This window comes from Equus quagga, chromosome 11 (assembly GCF_021613505.1).
Source record: "Equus quagga isolate Etosha38 chromosome 11, UCLA_HA_Equagga_1.0, whole genome shotgun sequence".
Classification (NCBI taxonomy): Eukaryota; Metazoa; Chordata; class Mammalia; order Perissodactyla; family Equidae; genus Equus; species Equus quagga.
The window spans coordinates 28,081,828-28,103,501 of record NC_060277.1 but is presented as its reverse complement, the minus strand read 5'-3'; the positions used below and the strand labels follow the sequence as shown (position 1 = coordinate 28,103,501).

General features: G+C 40.6%; 1 protein-coding gene across 1 annotated transcript in view; it reads right to left on the bottom strand.

Annotated features, from left to right (window-relative positions):
• PREP (prolyl endopeptidase) overlaps positions 1–21,674 on the bottom strand; it is a 120,435-nt gene that overhangs the window by 79,800 nt on the left and 18,961 nt on the right. The window contains exons 3-6 of the mRNA XM_046674940.1: positions 18,298–18,431; positions 16,846–16,976; positions 13,903–14,112; positions 9,793–9,914 (exon numbers count right to left, since the gene is read on the bottom strand). Coding sequence (XP_046530896.1) covers positions 9,793–9,914; positions 13,903–14,112; positions 16,846–16,976; positions 18,298–18,431 — 597 coding nt within the window. The remainder of the gene's footprint in view (positions 1–9,792; positions 9,915–13,902; positions 14,113–16,845; positions 16,977–18,297; positions 18,432–21,674) is intronic.

Here is a 21,674-nt window from a genome sequence, read left to right as displayed (position 1 = left end):
TTACAACTGCCTTGTTGGTATTGGTATCTCGTTCAGAGAGCTACGTCTAACATACACTCAAGCTATATATGTTCATTCTCAAGTACACATCTCACTGACAGACATCAGCATGCGCAGTGGATGCTGTGGTCTGCCCTCCAGGACGGAAGTACTCATCCCTCCAGCGGCTGGGTGTTGGGACCAGGCAGCACTCAGCTGAGAACTCCCAGGCCTTGTCAAGTTCAAAAGAGCCACCTCTCCGGAGGCCAGGCTCATCCCACATGCAATGACTGATTAACGCAGGAGTTTAGGCCCAGACTGCTCATCCCCAGTTAGAAAATGCTGAAGGCCTAATCCAGCCCGAGAGCTCACTGAAGGACTGGCTCAAGTCTTTGTAATGACTACATCACTGTTCAACTCTCCTCTCTGCTGCCTTTGCTCCCCAGCACAGGCGGAGATTTTGAAAGCATTCCCATGAAACTTCCGGAGTCTGCTTTCCACGAACCTGACCTATGACAGCATGCAAGGGGTCAAAAATACCCTGTAAATAGGCAGTGTGTAGATTAGCACAGCCCACAGCTACTGCTCTTCCACTCAGTCTCCTGGGCAGGCCCAACAACAGTGTGCATCTCCTTGCTGGAGTTCTGAAGCAACTAGAAACGAAACAAGACTCAACAGACAGAGAACTAGACATCAACTCGATTGCTGACAAGGTGCTCACTGCAGATTGTGGCTTAGGGCTGTCAATCAGCTAGGCTGTGAACTCCCAACCTCACTGTGTCTCGTCACTGAGAAACCCTGAGCTGAGGTCAGAGGGGTGGGGAGAGAAGTGTTCCCCTCTAACCTTTGTGGGTTCTCAACTGGGCACGTTTTACGCTAACCAGAAGAAACCTTCATAAACGTTGGCTTCTATTTTTGGAGAAGGCACCTAATAACAGCTGCCATACTCACCTATATTTATCAAAAAGTAAGGCATAAATAAGGTATGGGGGGTATCAGACTTTATACTTTCATTAAAGAAGCCACATTAATTTCTTAAGAAATTTTAATTGCGCATATTATGGTATTAAGCTACACTGAGATAGTAATACCAAGGAAACCCTTGATAGACTTCATTCAAGCAATTGATGGAGTAGACATTTTCTACTTTACTCTGTGCTAGTCCAACAAACACATAATTCACGTGACTTAGCATATTCAGGAATATAACCCCTACAAACCCAGGAGGCATAAAATCACAGAACGTAGAGAGAGAAGCAAGAACCAGAGCACAGCTCAGGGGAATCTCATCCCAGCTAATATGTTTTTATGAAATGTCCTCAGTTAATGCCTCATGTAGGTGTGACAGTGATCCATTCAGACCAGAGTCTGGCTCAAGCTGCTCCCTGGTCACAGAGGTCATCAGCTCTACCATCTATTGATTTGAGGCTTTTTTAAAAAAATGAATCTACAGAAATAAGTGCAAAAGAATATGTCAATGATAGCAGTTTCTCTGGAGAATAAAATCTTTGTATTTCATTTTAAACAATAAACCAATATTATTTACTATTACTAGCATTATAAAAGTTTTTAAATCAATGCATTTGGCTATTCTCAGTTTCAATATTACATAATAAGAAGAGCTGGGCTTTCCAAAGGACCTGAATAAGCTAGCTTTTCTTCATGCATCTCATGTTAGGAGAAAATTAATAGAAGATCATTTATTAATGTTTTAAACTCCCAATCATTTAAATATCTATAAAGTTATGTGTCTTCCAAAAGGATGGGACACATAACCAGTATTTTTATACACGTAGAATATGTAGATTTTCACTAAACACATTATCATTTTCAAAGAAAAACTCCTAAGCTAGTTTATGCTGGAGCTACTGAGCTCCAGTCATGTGGTCTTGTGTGAATGATCAAATCTTCACAGACACGAAATTTCTTTTATATATAATTTTTTCCTACTTAGAATCCAATAAGAAGAGGGTGGAGAAAGTTTTTTCATAATTTGAATCCAGATGCACTTTTTCAAATTGAGGAAAGACTTTTCTTTTATATACTATGATGAAAGAATTAGCTGTGTATATAAAAAAGTATACAAAAAGCAGTGAGACTTAAAATTGTCTGGGAAATTAACAAAAGGAGTGAAAACGGATTTTAATAGCTTTGAGAGTTAATCATGTTCCTCTCAGAATAGGACACTTTATCAATTTTACTTCATAGACTCTTTTGGATTCCTTTCATAAGGGTTGTGAATCATAACATCATCTCTTTAATATTAAGTATGTTTCCAAAACTTAACCTAGGAAAACTTTTAAATGTCAAACTCATTACCTGTAGTGATGGCTTTTCATTTACGGGACTCATTATGGATTTGTAATAAAAATAACAGTGTCAGTAACAGAAGTACAGGGGCGGTCACAAGCACATGTGAAGCATATTACCATAAACATCGCTAATAGGTAGTTGTTAAATCAACTACTGAGGGCCCCCAATACAGTGAATTACCACAGCAATAGGGGAAAAAGAATCATCCACACACTGTATGATGTGTTGTTCGGAAGGCCAGAAACAGATAGGAAAAGAAAACCCATTCAGAGTAAAATAAATACTGGAGGTCTTGACATGATATAGCCACTACTGTTTCTAAGCTACCTGGCTGTTTCTCTGGCAGATAAGCTTGGTTATTCAAGAAGCTACTGCATGTTTTCTTTTCTCCCTTACTGAGCAATAAGACGGGTCAGGTGAGAAAAGTGATTGATTAACAAATCTATATTACTGCTACAAAAACCAACTCTCTCTCATCAGGAGGTGTTCTCTGTGCCCAGAGCAGCAGTCTTCCAGCCTTACTCACGTCCAGGTCTTTATTTTGGCCTCCTGACTTTCCTGCCTTGACACCCATGCTGCTGAGATTTCCCTGCGTCCTACTTGGTGTGATGGATATGATCACTCTATGCGGTGCCGATGAAAAAGAGGACACAAGCGAGGAAGCTCGGACACACACAGTCCAGTCAGGAGTCCACCCTGGGCCTGACAGAGAGACAACCACCCAGTCGCTCCTGTGATGAACTGAGGGAATCAGTCTCTAGGAGTCAGGGGAGAGTGCAGGACTCCCTGGGACAGCACAAGGAAATGAGGGGTCGCCAATAAGACCACACGCTGGCAGCCTCAGGCTCAATCACTGACCTTGTCAAGAGGACATTCATGTCTTCAAAATGACACACAAACCGAACATGGAGGAAATTCTGTCATGAGCCCTCCAACCTCACTGTATTGTTTACAAATGTGCATACAGAATAGTTTACTACATCAGAACATCTTCTGTAAGGGCCCGCGCCTGCCCATCTCTGCTCCTGAGTATCACCTGGCCCTAGCACAATGCTGGATGCAAGTAAGGGCTCACTAGGCATTTAGGGGATAAATACATGGACTGTGCCGACCAGGAAGAGGGCTGCTGAACCGTCACTGTGCCAAGTCAAAACTACACAAGGAGTAAGGGGCAGGTGAGGCAGAGCTCCCCGAGGAGCATCTGTACCTCACTGACTATGTATGATGTATAAGGTGAGGCCGGGTACACACCAGGTCTAGACAGTCTGCATACATGAGCCTCAGCAGGGGAGGGCAGATAAGGAAATCAACATTCACTGAGTGCCCATGGTGAGTCAAGGTGCAGGCAACGATTTTACATGTTCCTATACCTGTAAATATACATACAAATTGTACACAAATATATATATTTTTTAATTATTAGGGATCACAAGTAAACACAGAAAGATGGTTTATGTGACAAATAGCAAGATTAGGATTACCTTTGTAAAAAAAGAAAATCAAGCTTTTTTTTTTCTCTAGAACTAGGTAGAATAGAGTTAGGTTCTCAATGTAGGATTCAGCTGGATAATCACAAAGAGGCTGGGCATTTTCTCCTTAATCCTTTCTAAAGGGACTTGATACATTTTCAGAATCTTCATTCTAGAGCACCCCCTGCTGGGAAAGTGCCTCAAAATACTTGATTTCTGGGTTTTTTTTTTTTTCAAATGCTCTACAATTCACTTTTAAATAAAGAAGATTTTCTTTCTTTTTTTGTGTGTGTCCAATAGAACTTTCTAAAACATGACGAATTCTATCCTCCCACAATCCCGCCCTCCAACTAAAGCCTCATAGTCTATGTTAAATAATAATTAACATCACTGTCCTTTCAACCAAATGCTAGCTATCTGTTGCACATTGCCCCCCGGGCATGAGGGAGCTGCTGTTCTGTGACCCAGCAGCACGCAGGTGTCAGGGGGATCAAAGGCAGGAGGCCCTTGGTCGGCAGGTGAGGAGGACAGTGGTGAACACTGCCCACACTTCCAGGATGGAGTGACCTGTGGATGTGGCTTCCCCTCAGCCAAGAGGCACCAGGAAGGTAGCTGGCCTCCAGTCATTTTAAAGGTCCCAGCTGAAAAAGGATGGGGGTTGAGGGGAGTGGCAGAGAGGTATGAATCTCAAGGGAATCCTGCTGGGAGCAGAAGCTTTGCCAGGGCAGTGCAAAGGTCAGCCAGAGAGTTTATAACCCACATCAGAAAACAACAAAGTACAGAGGTTCCCAGAATGGAAGGGATCTCACCACCTACAGAAGGACGCCATAGAGAGCTGGTGTCTGGACACAGCTCACGACTGTCAGCAGCCAAGAGAGATCACACAGCTCCCAATGAGCAAAAATTCTATTCCTCTTCTGCAGCTCCTCCTCCCTGCACCACCACAGGAGAAACTAAATCTGGAGGTTTACCCCGAGGTAACAGAAGATCCTGTCATTGCTCAGAATGGCCCCACTGTCACACTTAAATTCCAATGGTCCAGTCTGATCATCCCCCTAAGTTTCGTCCTGCCCCTTCACATTCCCTCCCTCCCGTTCCCCACCCCCAATCTCCAAGCAACTGCTGATCTGCTTTGTGCCATTAGAGACTAGTTTGCATTTTCTAGAGAGTGTTATATAAATGGAATCGAACACTATGTACTCTTTCTTTTCTGGCTTCTTTCACGGAGCATGATTATTTTGAGATTCATCCACGTTGTTGGGTGCATCAATAGTTCACTCCTTGTTAATGCTGAGTAGCATCCCATCATAGGGATGTACCACAATTTGTTCATTCATGCACTTATTAATGGGTATTTGGGTTGTGTCCAGTTTGGGGCTATCATGAACAAGGCTGCTATGGCTATTCATGTCCAAGTCTTTCTATGGTAGGAAAAAAAAAAAATAGCCAAAGGTTCCCAGAATTGAAGGGATCTCACTACCTACAATGACTAGCTCCTACCCTACATCTGCTAGTCCCCCATGTGCTCACCAAACTTGAGCGGGGGAGAGGGAAGAAGCATGTACACCGGAGAGTCAATATTCTGTTTTTGACTGCAATGCACGTTTAGTAACAGTTCTAATACCCAAAAGCATCCAGAGAGCTATGGGTTCTGCTGGGTAGGAGGCAGTCGTCCTGGGGAGAGATGCTGTCAGAGGCAACAGTGGAAAAACTAAAGCTGCTTCCTGATCGTAATTTCCAGACTGCTCAAGGCCAGAAAGACCTGGCCGTGCAGGAAGGTAGAGGAGGTACAGGCGAAGGAAGATGAGTCATGAGGAGACAGCATCTAGGACACAAAGGGAAGCCCTCAGTGAACCTGGATTGCAGCAGCCAAAGGGGAGGAGGACGGCAGCTTGCCAGAGACCCACATGCCTCCACACACCCAGCCAGTCACCCACCCACGTGCCCCTCCAACCATACCCACAAAGCCTGACACCCCATCTCCTACTGTTCTCACATCCAGCAGCTATGTTCTCACCCAGGAAGCCTGCTTCAGGGTCTATGAGATGCTATGACTAATCCTCCATCCATAGACTTTCAGAGCTGAAAAAGCCCTGGAGGAAAGGAAAGAAACAGACTTGGAGAGATGAAGTGACTTGCCCAAGGCCACACAGATAGGATTAGAATAAAAATCTGATTTTTGCTCCACTACACTGCATCACTCTAACACTGGCTCTCCATTCAGAGATACTGTTAAATATATTAATAAAATACGAGGTGCAAAATGACAATTCTAAAAGCAACTACCTGAAAAATAAAGGCAACGATTGCAGCACATACATTTGGTGCCTGGTTATGAAAAGGACTACTGGCTTGTCTCTAAGGCACAAGTCACTAAAAAAAGGCTGTTAGGAAACTGTCTACTTCATTTCCAGTGAATGCCCTGATTGCTTATCTGCGCACCAGTCATGGGTGCTTCCGGTCCAGCCAGTCAACTTACACCAGCTTCTTGGACTCCCCTGGGCTTTATCATACTTCCTTGACAAGTACAAGAAACTCCCACATCAAGATTTTTTTCATAATCTAGATTCCTCTGACCTGGAACTGAACCATCAATCCAGGATGGGCCTGAGGCTTCTGAAGGCTTCATACGTGTGAACTATAGCACTTGTGTTGAAGTGACAAAGAATGCTCCTCTGTGCAGCAAGAAGGCCCTCTCAGCTCAGAAAGACCACACATAGTAGGGTGAGGAAGGAAGGGGACACTCACATAGTCAGCAGGACCTGCCCAACCAACCTTGGCAACTGGTGAGGTGACATCTGTCTAGCAAGACCCTCCAAGTAGTTGGAACACAACTTAAGGGAAATCTACACCCAGTTCATGTTTACTGAGCCCACTGGTTTTCTTAAAGACGTCCTCTGCAGAATTTGCTCATTAGGGCCCTGATCCAATAGAAAGTTCCTTAGGACTCACTATATATGTCCCTTTAGTTTTTCTTATAACTTCGTTTATTACTTCTGTGCAGTACAGACGCATCTCTTCATTTACTGCCATTCTTTAAATGGTCATTGCTGCTGTTTTTGCATGATTTCTTTTCTTTTGATCATGGAGGCCGAGTGCATGGTGGTTAAGATACAGGCTGTGGGGTCTAACGTACCAGCAGGCAGTTCCTGCCATGAACCTGTAAGTCAATTACCCTTGCAGGTATGTTATTTTGTCCATGCAACGGAATGGTCACCACCTCTGAAGGTTGTGGTAAAAATTATATTAGACCAGTTACACGGAGTGAACATCTATTGAATGAATGGTAGAAGGACCACCTGAACTATTTAAATCTGCTCTTCTTTTCAGTTGTCTAGCTGGTAGAATTGAATATACACATGTTAAATGCATATATTATATGCCTCCACTGTATTTTAAAAAACTGGCTGCTCATAGCAGCATTATTCACAATAATGCTGTGGAATCACCCCAAGTGTCCATAGATGGATGAATAGATAAACAAAATGTGGTATGTACACACAATGGAATATTATTCAGTGTCAAAAAGAAAGGAAATTCTCACACATGGATGAACCTAGACAACGTTATGCTAAGAGAAATAGTCAGTCACAAAAGGACAAATACTACAATGATGACATTTATAAGCAGTACCTAGCGCAGCCAAACACACAGAGACCGAAAGCAGAATGGTGGTTACCAGGGACTGGGGGTGGGGGATGGGGAGTTATTGCTGAATGGGGACAGAGTTTCAGTTTTGCAAGATGAAAAGAGTTCTGGAGATAGATAGTGCTGATGGTTGCACAATAATGTGAATGTACTTAATGCCACTGAACTCTACACTTAAAAACTGATTAAACTGGTAAATTTTATGTTACGTATATTTTACCACACTGTTTAAAAAAGAAAAAAAAAACTAGCTGCTTCAACCAAATGCTAATAAAGAGAGCCAAGCAACTAGAGTTGCAGGTGTTTTCTACTGTTAAGCTTGTTTCTTTTAGACCAGTATGCGAAAATATAGGAATATTCTGGCATTTATTTTCAGTATTCATGTTATTGTATCCATCAAATAATTTTACCTTAATTAAAACAGGTTTGCTGCAATGAAATTATTAGTTTTGAAGCATAAAAATTTCTCCAAGAGAGCATGTTTTGGTTTTACGAAGAATCCAAAGGAATAAAATCTGATTATTAAAGATATAGTTCAGGTTTTCCCCATCAAAACCTCTCCCCCAAAAAGGGTAAGAGAAACACAAGACCTAACATTTAAAATTTAAAATTTAAAATTTTTCTTGATAGCATATTTATCTCCCTAATTATTTCAGTCAGATGAAGATAAAAATGTCTATTATTTTATAAACAAATACGTATTATCTGTAGTAAGCAGAAGCCTTAGGTATGAGAAGCTGGGCTAAGAAGGAAACTTAGTAGAAGCAATCTCCCCATACAGAGAGCCATTAAAAACAAGTATGTGAGAAATATGACAACAGTAACTACACAAGAAAAGCCTCTAGGTTGGGGAGTTAGGTGGAAAAGAAAAAGCATGAAAAAAGGGCAAAGTTGTAGGTAATAATAAGTCTTAGAAATTCATTGTTAACACACTGCATTAAAGCCTGGCCAATTTTTTCCATAAAGAGTCAGAGAGTATTTTCAGCTTTGCGAGCCTTTGAGGCAACTAGTCAACTCTGCTGTTGCTGTCGTAGCTTGAAAGCAGCCACAGACAACATGTCAACAGTGTGGCTGAGTTTCAACACAATTTTATTTACAAAAACTGGCAGCAGGCCTGATTTGGCTTGATGGCATTAGTTTGCCAACCTCTGGTCTAGAGAAACAAAACTTAAAAAAGGAGAATTTGGAATAAGGTATGTCAACACACATGGACTAAAAACACCATGGATTTCTATTCCATCCTCCAATGAACCAGACCCACGAGCAGAAGTTCAAACATGAATGTCCTTTTCTTATCAAAGTATTAAGTGTCTCTCAGAGAAGAGGTAAGTGGCTCAATAAGCTAAAAAATTTCTCATGGGTTCCTCAATCCCACTAAAAATGGGATGATAGTCCACATATATTAAAAGACTCAGAATGCTTTTATTTCTTTTAAAATCTATTTCTTGGGGTCTGCCTGGTGGCGCAGCAAAGTTCACATGTTCCACTTCAGCGGCCCGGGGTTCACCAGTTCGGATCCTGGGTGCGGACACGGCACCGCTTGGCAAAAGCCATGCTGTCATAGGCATCCCACATATAAAGTAGAGGAAAATGGGCACAGATGTTAGCTCAGGGCCAGTCTTCCTCAGCAAAAAAAAAAAGAGGAGGATTGGCAGCAGTTAGCTCAGGGCTAATCTTCCTCAAAAATAAATACATAAATAAATAAATAAAATAAAATAAAAAACTATTTCTTAGTACTCAGAAGTGAGCCAACAAGAAGAATCCAATTCTTACTCCAAGCACCTCTAAGTTTTTTCACAGTTGATTCTCAAGATACAGAATAAAATCTGGGCCAGTAACTTAGAAACACATCACTTCCATAGAGGACAGTTATTGTCAAGACCTCAAAGAATGTATGAACTATCTGTAAGATAGGAAAATGTCTAAAAGATACTTATTTTAATGTAAAAATAAATGAAAAATATGCATGAAGAGCACAGTTGTGTGAAAAAGGAAAACACACACATTCTCTCTCTCCCCCCACATTCACACCTACATATAGAAGGAAAATTTTTGGAAGGATATTCTCCTCACCTCTGAGAAGTAGGATTCTGAGTTTCAAAATATTCATGTCTTACTTTACGTTATTCTGTACTTTAAAGTTTCTTTTTTTTACCATAAGCACATATATCTTTTAGCGTTAAGATTTTTATGTTGAGATTACAGTTAAAAGGTTTATCACCTTCATTGTTAAGAGTCAACTTGAATACCAATATTTTTAACAAAAGAATATTCACTCAAGGGACTTCTATCACCCATAAAGATCATCATATAAAGAGAATATTTATATATACAATCCATGACATACGGTCTTTGAGAGTAGAATTTCACAGCGGTACAATACCTCAGCTCCACCCATCCACTTGGGCTCATCAGGAAACTCAGCACACAAAATATCTTCTGACTGATCGGTCCCCAAGACATGGTAGCAGAGCTTTTGGTGGAGATTGGTGGATGTCTCTGTGCCTGCAGGAGTTAAAACTGTATATTGAAGCACATTTGACAATTTCAAGAAAATCTATTCCACCCATATTGTACCATGCTAGAAACATTTTAAAAGTTAAGCATCTTGTTGCAGAATGCAAGGTCAATATACAAAAGTTAATTGCTTTCCTATATACCAGCAATGAACAGGTGGAACTTGAAACTAAAAACGCAGTACCATTTATATTAGTACCCCTCCAAAATGGAACACTTAGATATACATCTAACAAAATATGTACAAGATCTACGTGAGGAAAACTACAAAACTTTCAGGAAAGAAATCAAAGAGGTAAATAAATGGAGAGATATTCCATGTTCACGAATAGGAAGACTTAATATTGTCAAGATGTCTGTTCTTCTCAACTTGATCTGTAGATTCAATGTGATCCCAACCAAAATCCCAGCAAGTTATTTTGTGGATATTGAAAAACTGATTCTAAAGTCTATGTGAAATGGCAAAAAAACCCCAGAACAGCCAACACAATATTGAAGGAAGAGAACAAAGGTGGAAGACTGACACTACCTGACTTCGAGACTTACTATAACTAATCAAGACAGCGTGGTATTGGCAAAAGAATGAACAAAGAGAACAATGGAACAGACTAGAGAGCCCAGAAATAGACCCACATAAATACAGTCAACTGATCTTTGACAAAGGAGCAAAGGTAAAAGAATGGAGAAAAGATAGTCTTTCCAGCAAATGGTGCTGGAACAGCTGAATATCTACATGCAAAACAATCTAGACAGAGACCTTACACACTTCACGAAAATTAAATCCAAATGGATCATACACCTAAAAGTAAAGGCAAAATTATAAACTCCTAGAAGTTAACATAGGAGAAAATCTAGACGACCTTGGGTTTGGTGATGACTTTTTAGATACACAACCAAAGGCCCAATCCATGAAAGAAACAATTGATAAGTTCAAGTTCACTAACATTAAAACCTTCAGTTCTGTGAAAGATACAGTCAAGGGAACGAAAAGACAAGTCACAGACTGGGAGAAAATATTTGCAAAAGATATATCTGATGAAAGACTGTTATCCAAAACATACAAAAATCTCTTAAAATTCAACAATAAGAAAACAAACAACCGAATTAAAAAATGGATCAAAGACCTTAACAGACACCTCATCAAAGAAGATAGACAGATAACAAATAACATATGGCAAGATGCTTCACATCATATGTCATCAAGGAAATGCAAATTAAAACAAGGAGATACCACCACACCTAACAGAATGGCCAAAATCCAGAACACTGACAACACCAAATGCTGGCAAAGATGTGGAGCAATAGGAACGCTCATTCATTGCTGGGGGAAATGCAAAACGGTCAGCCACTCTGGAAGACAGTTTGGCGGTTTCTTACAAAACTAAACATATTGTTACCATACAATCTAGCAATCATACTCCTTGGTATTTACCCAAAGGAGTTGAAAACTTATGTCCACACAAAAACCTGCATGTGAATATTTACAGCAGCTTTATTCATAACTGCCAAAACTAGGAAGCAACCGAGATGTCCTTCTGTAGGTGAATGGATAAACTGTGCTACATCCAGACAAGGGAATATTATTCAGTGCTAAAAAGAAATGAGCTACCAAGCCATGAAAAGACATGGAGGAAACTTAAACATATATTACTAAGTCAAAGAAGTCGATCTGAAAAGGCTACCTACTGAATGATTCCAACTATGTGACATTCCAGAAAAGGCCAAAATATGTAGACAATATAAAGGTGAGTGTTTGCCAGGGGTGGGTGGGGAGGGAGGATGAATAGGTGGAACATAGAGGATTATTAGGGCAGTGTAACTACTCTCTCTGATACCGGAATGGTGGCTGCATATCATTATACATTTGTCCAAAACCATGGAATGTACAACACCAAGAATGAACTCTAATGTAAACTATGGATTTGGGTAATTATGATGTGTCCACAAAGGTTCATCAGTTATACCAGGTGGATGGGGGATGTTGTAATAGGGAAGGGGCAGGGGAAGTATGGGAAATATCTGTACCTTCTGTTCAGTTTTGCTGTGAACCTAATACTGCTCTAAAAGAAAAAGTCTATTTAAAAAAAAAGTTAAGTATCAGGCGGGTATCACCCTGGAGGTAATTCACACATATTTGCTGATTTTGGAGGTTGTTATGAAACTGAACTATTTTTTTTTCATTATAAAAACATACCAAGCTTTCAGGACAATGAAGGAAAAAAGCAAGATAATACCATAATATTAAAAAAGGCTTTAGGGTATACTTGGTGATTTTCCACGGCTTTTCCAGGAACACTGGTAAGAAGCTTAGCGTCATTCGTAAGTCCCTCTATCACATAGGCTGTTGAGGTCCTCTGCATAAAAAGGCAGCAAAATACAGCTGGGAGACGATGTTGGCTTTCTTAAATCAACTACAATTATTAATCATCACCATTTTTGCCACTGAAAGCTAAGGATAAATAGTAACTTTCATGTTTTTCACAAGTTAACACTGTTCTCTAACAAGAAATAGCCAGTTATACACTTTTTTGTTCTCCCAGAACTTGGAAATAGCCAACATTTCCTAACTCAGGGCACTCTTAACACAGGCAGCTAATTCAGTGTATAGAGCACAGAGGTCTTTCTTCAGCCAACATCCTTGAATAAAGAGCCTACTCTTAGCTCCTCCTGTAGTTCATTGGTGAATTAAGAAGAAGGTATTGCAGTAGTCTAATCAAAAGGCAGCAAAAGCTAATAACAGCCAAAAGAGATAAAAAGTGTTGTAGCCTTATTCCCAATTCAACTAGGGGGAGGAATCAGAAAAGAAAGCAAGCACCTTTAAAGATGACAAAGATACAGCAAGTCATGACAATGGGGCAGCATGTGCAGTAGAAAGCAATGGAGCAGCTCTGCTTCTTGTCAGCCCCAGGCCCTGCAACAAGTAACTGAAACTCTGCACCCAGCTCCAAATCTCTAACAAAGGGATTGTAAAAACCATCCGTCAAGACCAACCAAGACAACATGAGAATGCCATACACCATGTAGAAATATGGGGTGGTATAAGGAAGAAGATGATGTTGACAGCTTGTGCCAGCAAGGTACAAGGTGCAGGGCCCTTCTTGTCCAGGAAGATGAGGAGTGACAGTGGAAAGAAAGAGGAACCACTTGAACACAATAGGATCTTTGTGCAATTGAAGGGGAGAAGAACAAAGGTGTGCCCCGGAAATTAACAAGGAGAAAACTGTCAAGATGAATGCAACCAACAGGTGATCTGTAACTCCTGATCAGGGGAAGAGAGATGACTACTGCGATAGGAAAATTTTAAAATCAGTCAACATCATTAAATAATTTGGTTTTACTAAAAAAAATCCATCGTCTCCATGATCCCCTTGGGAGATGTAACACATTTGTGAAGGAGTAATTGCAATAATGGCCACAATTCTTCACAGTTTGCTGTATCTGTTTCCCCACCCCTTGAAGAGGGGCTGCCCCCATGACTTACTTTAGCCAAGAGAACATAACAAAGTAACGTTACAACAGTAGCAAGCATAGGTATCAAGGAGGTTGTGCCTCTTGACTCTTCCCCTTGGAATCCTACTAAGCTGCCATGCAAACAAGCCCCAGTCCAGGCTAGTGTGCTAGAGGATGAGAGACCACATGGAGCAGAGCTGAGGCCCCAGACACATGAGAGTCAAGCTAAGACCAGCCAACTGACCCGCAGCTGACCACAGATACATGATAGAACTCAGCTGTGTAAACCCAGAAGCACTGCCTGGCCAGCCTATAGACTCATAAGCAAAAATAAATAGTCATTATTCTAAGCCACTAAATTTTGGGGTGATCTGTTATACAACAAAGCTAACTAACACAACGTCCTCTGAGGAATCTTGCCTCTAGACCAAACAACCTCTATTGGAGTTTAGCTTCCTTTTTAAAGTCATGTGAAGTCACACTTCTAGTTCATAAAAAGGTGCTTTCATCTGAAGTCTTAACTCACCATCACTTTTCCCATCCTGTTGGGGGTAGGAGTTGTAGAACATTCCCTTCCCGTCGTGGGTCCAGGCCATACAGCTGAACTTGACTCTTTCAAGCACATCTGGAAGTTCTTTGGCGCCATCAACTTTCATGAACTTGATCGTCACCCAGTCTGAGCCACTGGCACTCAGACCATAGGCAAAATATTCACCATCTTCACTGAATGCATAGCCTATGGGACAGAGGCGAGATCATCAAACAGTGAACATGGGGAGACAACTCCTAGCCTTGCCCATGGCCCTCTTTGCTGTCTGACCAAGCTCTCTGTCATACATGAGGCAGAATTCGGCAATAGAAGGAGCAGGAAATGTAGTGAGGAACTCTGAGGGCTGAGCTCAGGTCTTACAAGGAAGTCGCCTTATGACCTTGGACAAGTTTCCAAATCTCTCCAGGTCTAACTTTCTTCATCTGTAAAGTGAAGTACAGTCACGCGCCACATAACAACGTTGTCAGGAAACGACAGACCACATATACGATGGTGGTTCCATAAGATTAGTACCATCGAGCCTAGGTGTGTAATAGGTTGTACCATCTAGGTTTGTGTAAGTGCACTCTATGATGTTCGCACAATGATGGAACTGCCGTTGACTCATTTCTTAGAATGTACCCCTACTGTTAAGCGATGCATGACTGTACTGAATTATCACTAAGATGCTTCCATTTTTAAATTTCTTTAATTCAATAGGCAGTTCACTTAAAAGCAGAGCTCATCTGGGACTTTCAGCATTTTTTCTCTATACTCTGAAGGGAATGAAGGGAAAAAGGAGTAAGGAATATAGAGTAATGACTGAATTATGATGCATTCCACGTAACAGAATTACACTGGAGCCATTAGGTAATTTTTGGAATAGATGCCAAACTATTTGAAATCACTCTTTACAACCTCATTTTCTGAGACTTGCTGGCCCTGAAGGATTAATGTCCACACCATCTGATCACTATGAATGCAGCTAAATAAAGGCAGAGGGTGGGCAACGAATGCTCACAGTGTACATTCCAAAAGTGACCGTGGAAAAAAAAAGACAAGCAACAGTCCACAGACTGTTCTGTTATGTCCTATTCCTTAGGGTCATGACAGACAGAACACTGCAATCAGTGTGGAATGTTTCCTGACAAATATTTACATGTTTATATTGGTTTTTATAATCATAAAGTATATATAGCATTTAACACCAGACACTGACACAAGAGATCTCCTCTTATGATGTTTGCTAAACTTTACTGGGGGTTGAAAATTATTCTAAGAAACCCAACTATTTTCAAAGGTTTTCTACTATTTTACAAGGAATTTCTATTAATGGGAAATATGTTTAAGATTTCACAAAGCCTACTTACTAATCACTTATAATTCCTATAGAGTATCCAGGCTCATGGGTATATAAATGCAGAAAAAAGTCTAGAAGGTGATGGGGAGAAAATATTCACGCCTTACTCTACATAACACTATAGTGTTTGGATTGTTTATATATAATTAGAAAATTTTCAGGAAAAATTGAAATAGAACATTTCGATTTAAAATACATGTTTTAAAAAATCACATACTATAAAAGAATCTGAAGGTTTACCCATACTCTATCTTCCTTATAGCACCATTCTCAGAAAACTCAAAGACTGAGACCAGGCCTCATGTCCAATTTACTTTTCCATCCACCAGGGCCTGTACATTGTGAGCATTCCATTAAAAAGTTACTGGAGTGAATTACCACAGCAATAGTGAGACTCTATTGTCATGAAGTCATTCTGGATGAGTTGCAAGACAGACTTTTGTTACAACTAAATGAATTCTTATACAGGGCATATTACTGCACAGAACCAGTGTATAAAATTCATTTACAACTCCAAGCTTAAATTCATGGAAGAATACTCTTACAAGCTAGCTGGCACCTTATTTTCAATGCTGATTACTTTTAATGCTAATTAGATAAAGGATCATCATTTACATACACAGACTATTTGTGGAGGGGAATCACTAAACGACTGAATGCCTTTATATAAGGGTCTTTGCACAGATCTTGGAACAGGCTCTTTAATTCTCACCTAATCCATTTCAGGACGTAAGTGGTCCAGCTGCTCAGTTCTGCTGGGCTGAACCTACAACTGTGCTTTTTCTATGAAACAGAGATGTCTCAGGGGAAATGCTGAGCCAACTTCACTAAAAACAGCTAGGATGCTAACAAGAGAGGATTCTCAGAGTGTACAATTATTAAATCATAGACTCAGAGAATAGCCTACTTTCTTACCCTAGAACTAGTGCTTATGGCACAAACCTGGGATAATCTTCTTTAAGGCCTGAGAAGGAGGTTATCTTGGGAGCAGAGTTATTTAGGATACACACAGCAACTGCAGGCAAAACTTATCCAGTTTTCAAACTTGCATCTTCAGGGGACAGGGTACCAAGTTGTCTAATTTCTACAAGATTCCATTTTATACTTTTAATGCTAACATACTAACAATCAACCAAATTTTAAAACTCTATCACATCCCCCCGCCCCCAAGGAAACAGATCTCATAAATATTCCTTCCTGTTTTATATGTATAGTTGGAACATTCTTTGCACAGCTTAAATTACTTATAGAAGATGATTAACATTTTCCCAACCATAGATAGGTCTCAGAGATGTTACAGAAGATGATGATACTTCAAGATTCCAGAAGCCCTAGAAGTTAAACTGGGTCCAGTGTGAATTATTCTCCAGTTCTACTTCACGCCATCAGAAGAACACATGACTACTCACGTGTTCTAAAGATACTATGCAAAAAGTAGCTTTCCTGATATTGAACGTGCATCTGTTCTACAATATGGTCCACATTTTGCCTGGTATTTCAGAGATGAGGTGACTGTAGCAACATCAGAGCCATAAATGAGGGCCCCGGGACTCCCATGGGCCTGGCTGTGCAGCACTCACCTCGGAGCGCCACCGTGCCATCATCGGAGAGTATGTTGGGGTCGAGGAACACCCTGGCTTCACTCTCTAAGGAATCCTGCACATATAACACTCGTTGGTTCTGTAAACCTGTATTGTAAAAATAGAAATACCTGGGGGACAGAGATGGTCTTTATTTAGCTGTGGAGTTTTTTTATTTGTGGAGTAAAACCAAACACATATGAGCAAAAAGAAAAAAGAAAAACAACACACAAAGCTACAGCTGCAAACAGGCCATCCGGGGCCGTGGGGACTAGAGGGGAAGGTCCCAATCATCTCCCTGTACCTAGAGTTTGTTACCTGAATTGCTTTAGATATTCAAATAACTTACTGTAATTCTGCACGTTGGCTAAACAGAGACAAATGAACACTGCCTTATTTGCTAAAATTAAAACCGATGTCCAAATAAAGCAGTAATTTTTCTTTCCAATGGAGAAGAAAGCAGATTTTCTAAAGTGAAATGCTGATTCCTTTCCCTATGCAAGCTGCTAGGGGAGGGGTCAGCAGACCGTTTCTGTAATGGGCAAGATGGCAGATATTGTAGGCTTTGAGGGCCCTACAGTCTCTGTTGCTATTACTCAACTCTGCAGTTGCAGTACAAAAGCAAGTCCTACGTCGCTTAATGATGGGGATATGTTCTGAGAGATGCGTCATTAGGCAATTTCATCACTGTGTGAACATTACAGTGTACTTATACAAATGTAGACGGTATGGCCTACTACACACCTAGGCTATGTGGCACTAATCTTATGGGACCACCACTGTATATGCGGTCCATTGTTGACTGAAATGTGGTGCATGACTGTACATATACAAACGGGCGTGTCTTGTGCCATTTAAACTTCATTTACAAAAACAGGTGGCGGGCAAGGTTTGGCATGCAGATGGTACTTTGCTGATCCCTGTGAAGGGGAGTCTAAGAAATTCTAAAGTACATTTGTGATGGTGGTTCCAAAGAGACTTTAAAAAAAATACAAGAGAATATGTTTATGTGGGTGTGAAAGGGAGAAGGACAAGAGATGTGAATTAATAGATGCCACCTCTTGGACCATTTCCATTCTTGGAAGGAAGAAATGTATATATAAAATCTGTTCAAGTATAAGCCAAAGATAATTAATTTTAGAGGCAAACAAATCTCCATTGCTTTGTATGAATCATCCTCTCTCACCAATTACTAGCCGTAAGACAATAATTTCCTACAATCTAGATTTCTTCCTAGGACATACCTCTACTAAATTTCTTAACCCTTATTTTAAGATTTTGGACAATAAACAAAAAAATGCTATTCTCATATTCAAGCACAGAAATGGATTGATTTTATGATGAATTAATTTCATAAACTGATAAGTTATTTAGAATTTGTGTTTTAAAATTTAAGAAAGCCTTTGACTAGAAAAGTAAAAAAAAAAACTGAATTAGAGCATCCTCACATACCGTTTTCCCTTTCTGAAGTGGCAACTGTACTTGGGATAGTCATACAGTTCAGTCATTCTCTCTTTGTATAAACCTCTGATAGGACACTGCTCGAGAAAGGGCACAGTAATCTTGTTCTGGGCCTCCACGAAAGCCTGCAGAGAAAATGTAAACAGACAAAGCAAGTCAGATCTGATATTTTCCACGTGGCATGTTATCCATTAATATGTATCAGTGAGATCCAGCAATACCACTGCTGGGAATATGTCCAAAGGAAACAAAAACACTCTGTCAAAGAAATATCTGCTCCCCCATGTTCACAGCAGAGTGATCTACGACACCCAAGACGTGGAAACAACCGGTGTCCATTGATGGATGAATGGATAAAGAAAATGTGGTATATATATACGAGGCAATATTATTCAGCCATAAGAAAGGAGGAAATTCGCCATTTGCAACAACATGGATGGACCTTGAGAGCATGATGCTAAGTGAAATAAGCCAGACGGAGAAAGACAAATGCTGTATGAACTCACTCACATATGGACTCTAAAAGAAAAACAAAAACAAACTCACGGAAAAAGAAATCAGATTTGTGGTTAACAGAGGCCAGGAGTAGGAGAAGGGGGACTTGGAGGAAGGTGGTCAAAAGGTACAAACTTCTAGTTACAAGATAAGTAAGTGCTAGATAAATAAGAATGACGACTATAGTTAACACAGATAGAGGAAAGCTGTTAAGAGAATAAATCCTAAGAGTTCTCATCACAAGGACAAAAAATGTTTTTGCTTTTTCTTTTTTTGTATCTATATGAGATGACAGATGTTAACTAAACTTAATGACGTAATCATTTCACAATATATGTAAGTCAAATCATTATGCTGCACACCTTAAACTTACACAGTGCTGTATGTCAATTATATCTCAATAAAACTGAGGGAGAAAGATTAAAAAATATATACCAGCAAAAGCATACTTTCCTTCAATAAATAAGACCATCTAAGACTCACATAGCACTAACTACATACCAGGCAAGTATTAACTCATTTAGAACTTAATAATCCTATGGAGAAAGTTCTTTTATTAGCCCAACTTTATGGATAGAGAAACTGAGTCTCAGAGTGGTTAAAACATTGCTCAACATCATACAGCTAGGAAAGGCTTCTCAGTCAGCAGCTGGTGCCCCCAAAAGATGTCAGAGTTAAAGAAATAAAGTTAGGGGCCGGCCCCGTGTCTGAGTGGTTAAGTTCGTGCGCTCCACTTCAGCAGCCCAGGGTTTCGCCAGTTCGGATCCTGGGTGCAGACATGGCACCACTCATCAGGCCATGCTGAGGCAGCGTCCCACATGCCACAACCAGAGGCACTCACAACTAGACCATACAACTATGTACTGGGGGGGAGGGGCGTGGTGCTTGGGGAGAAGAAGAAGGGGGGAAAAAAAAAAGAAAGTTAGAGATACCCAGGTTCAATTTTGTTTTTGACTTACTACCTTGTTAAATTCAAAGAACTTTGCTTAAATTTGAAACTAAAGAATATTTTTTTAAAAAAAGGAAAATGGGTGGCACTGAATAAGAATATCAACAACAATGGTTTATAAGAAGGGCAAGAGACAGCCTACAGGAAGTCTAGAGACCCTGGCAGCAAGGGCAGCAGCAGTTTTTACAACAGATCAGTTGCATCCAAGTATACCTTATTTGTAACCAAGCAGTCAGAAAGTTTATAACACTACAAAAACTTGGCCTCATTATAATTCACATCTGGCTACTAGTAAGAAATGAAACAAGAATAACTATATCAGCTCTAAATTCAATTGAATCTTTTTTTTTCTCGAGGAAGATTGGCCCTGAGCTAACATCTGTTGCCAATCTTCCTCTTTTTGCTTGAGGAAGATTGTCACTGAGCTAACATCTGTGCCAGTCTTCTATTATATGTGGGACGCTGCCAGAGCATGGCTTGACGAGCAGTGCTAGGTCCGTGATGGGGATTCGACCCTGCAAACCCTGGGCCACCAAAGTGGAGCACACAAACTTAACCATTACACCACCAGGCCAGCTCCCTGCAAGGGAATGTTTAATCAGATGTCTATAAGTAGGTAAAACCTCAGGAGAAAACTTCAGGAAATTAACAACAATATACATTGATTGGCAGACAAAAATGTGTTATTTTTTGAGTCTACTTTTCGACAGATCATCCAGCTTTAAGGGCCCATCCCAGCTCAAAACGGTCTTTAAATGGGATCTCCTACAAAAACCACTAACCTCGCTCTGGAGAACCATGATTCTATGCTGAGAGAAAGCTGTTCTAAAACTCAATGTTTATAATGCACTTGAAAACAAGAGAGAAAGTGTAAAGTATAAACACTGATGAACAACATCTTTTGCAAGAAGATCAATTCAAGAAATACAAAATTGTTATGGGTCACATTTCTTATTTTATTCAAAGAGAAAATAAAATTTACCAAGTCCCACAGAAGTACAATTCCAATTGCCTATTTCTAGGAATTGGCACACTTCATCCTGGCCTGCTTTCCTGTGGCACTCAAGCTAAGAATAGTCGTTACATTTTTAAAGAGTAGGGGAAAAAAACACCAACAGAGATCTATGTGGCTCACAACATCTAAAGTATTTAATATACGGCCCTTTACAGAAAAGGTTGCTGATACCACTCTATTTCATTAAAATGAGTGTCAACGAGGAAATTGGCTTCTGCTTTTTAGTTACAAATCAATGCACAGCTGCCAGGCCATTCAGGGGCAACATTTTAGAGATCACAAAGTGTGTACAAGAGCATTACCTGATTTTAGGCAGGAAGGAAATGCCACGCTACGCTATGGACATGGAAATGGAGGCACACGGTATTGAAGTCATCTGGTCAAGGTCATGCAGTGAGCTGGCAATAGCACTCAAGTTGGAATTACTCTACTCCAGTCATTCTAACAGTGACTGAGGCTGACTCCGTGCCTGATACTGGATGTGGAGACAAAGCAGACCCACCCGGGGGAGATGGCGGGCAGCCTGAGCCTCCTATGATCTGCTTCTGCTTGTGCTGGGCCAGGCAAGTGTGTCAGGGTGCTGAAGCACCAACAAGGATTTAATAGGAAACTAGTGTGCATCACGACTGATCTTGGCATTGTAGATGGAGGGCAACAAGTCCAAGACAAGATCCCTGCCATTGAGCTGCTAACATTCCGCCAGAGGAGACAAACGACAAGCCAGAGGGTTGTGGAGAGCGGTTGGTCCTAAGGATACACCCAGGGTCATCACGAGCAATGCTGCTACTCAAAGGAGCATCCAGAACCCACGCTGGTCCTGAATTGTCTACTGCCAGCCTATGATGAGACAATTACAGAGACTGAGAGGGAGCGCTATAAGCAACTGGATGTTGCTGTGACATCTTTGTG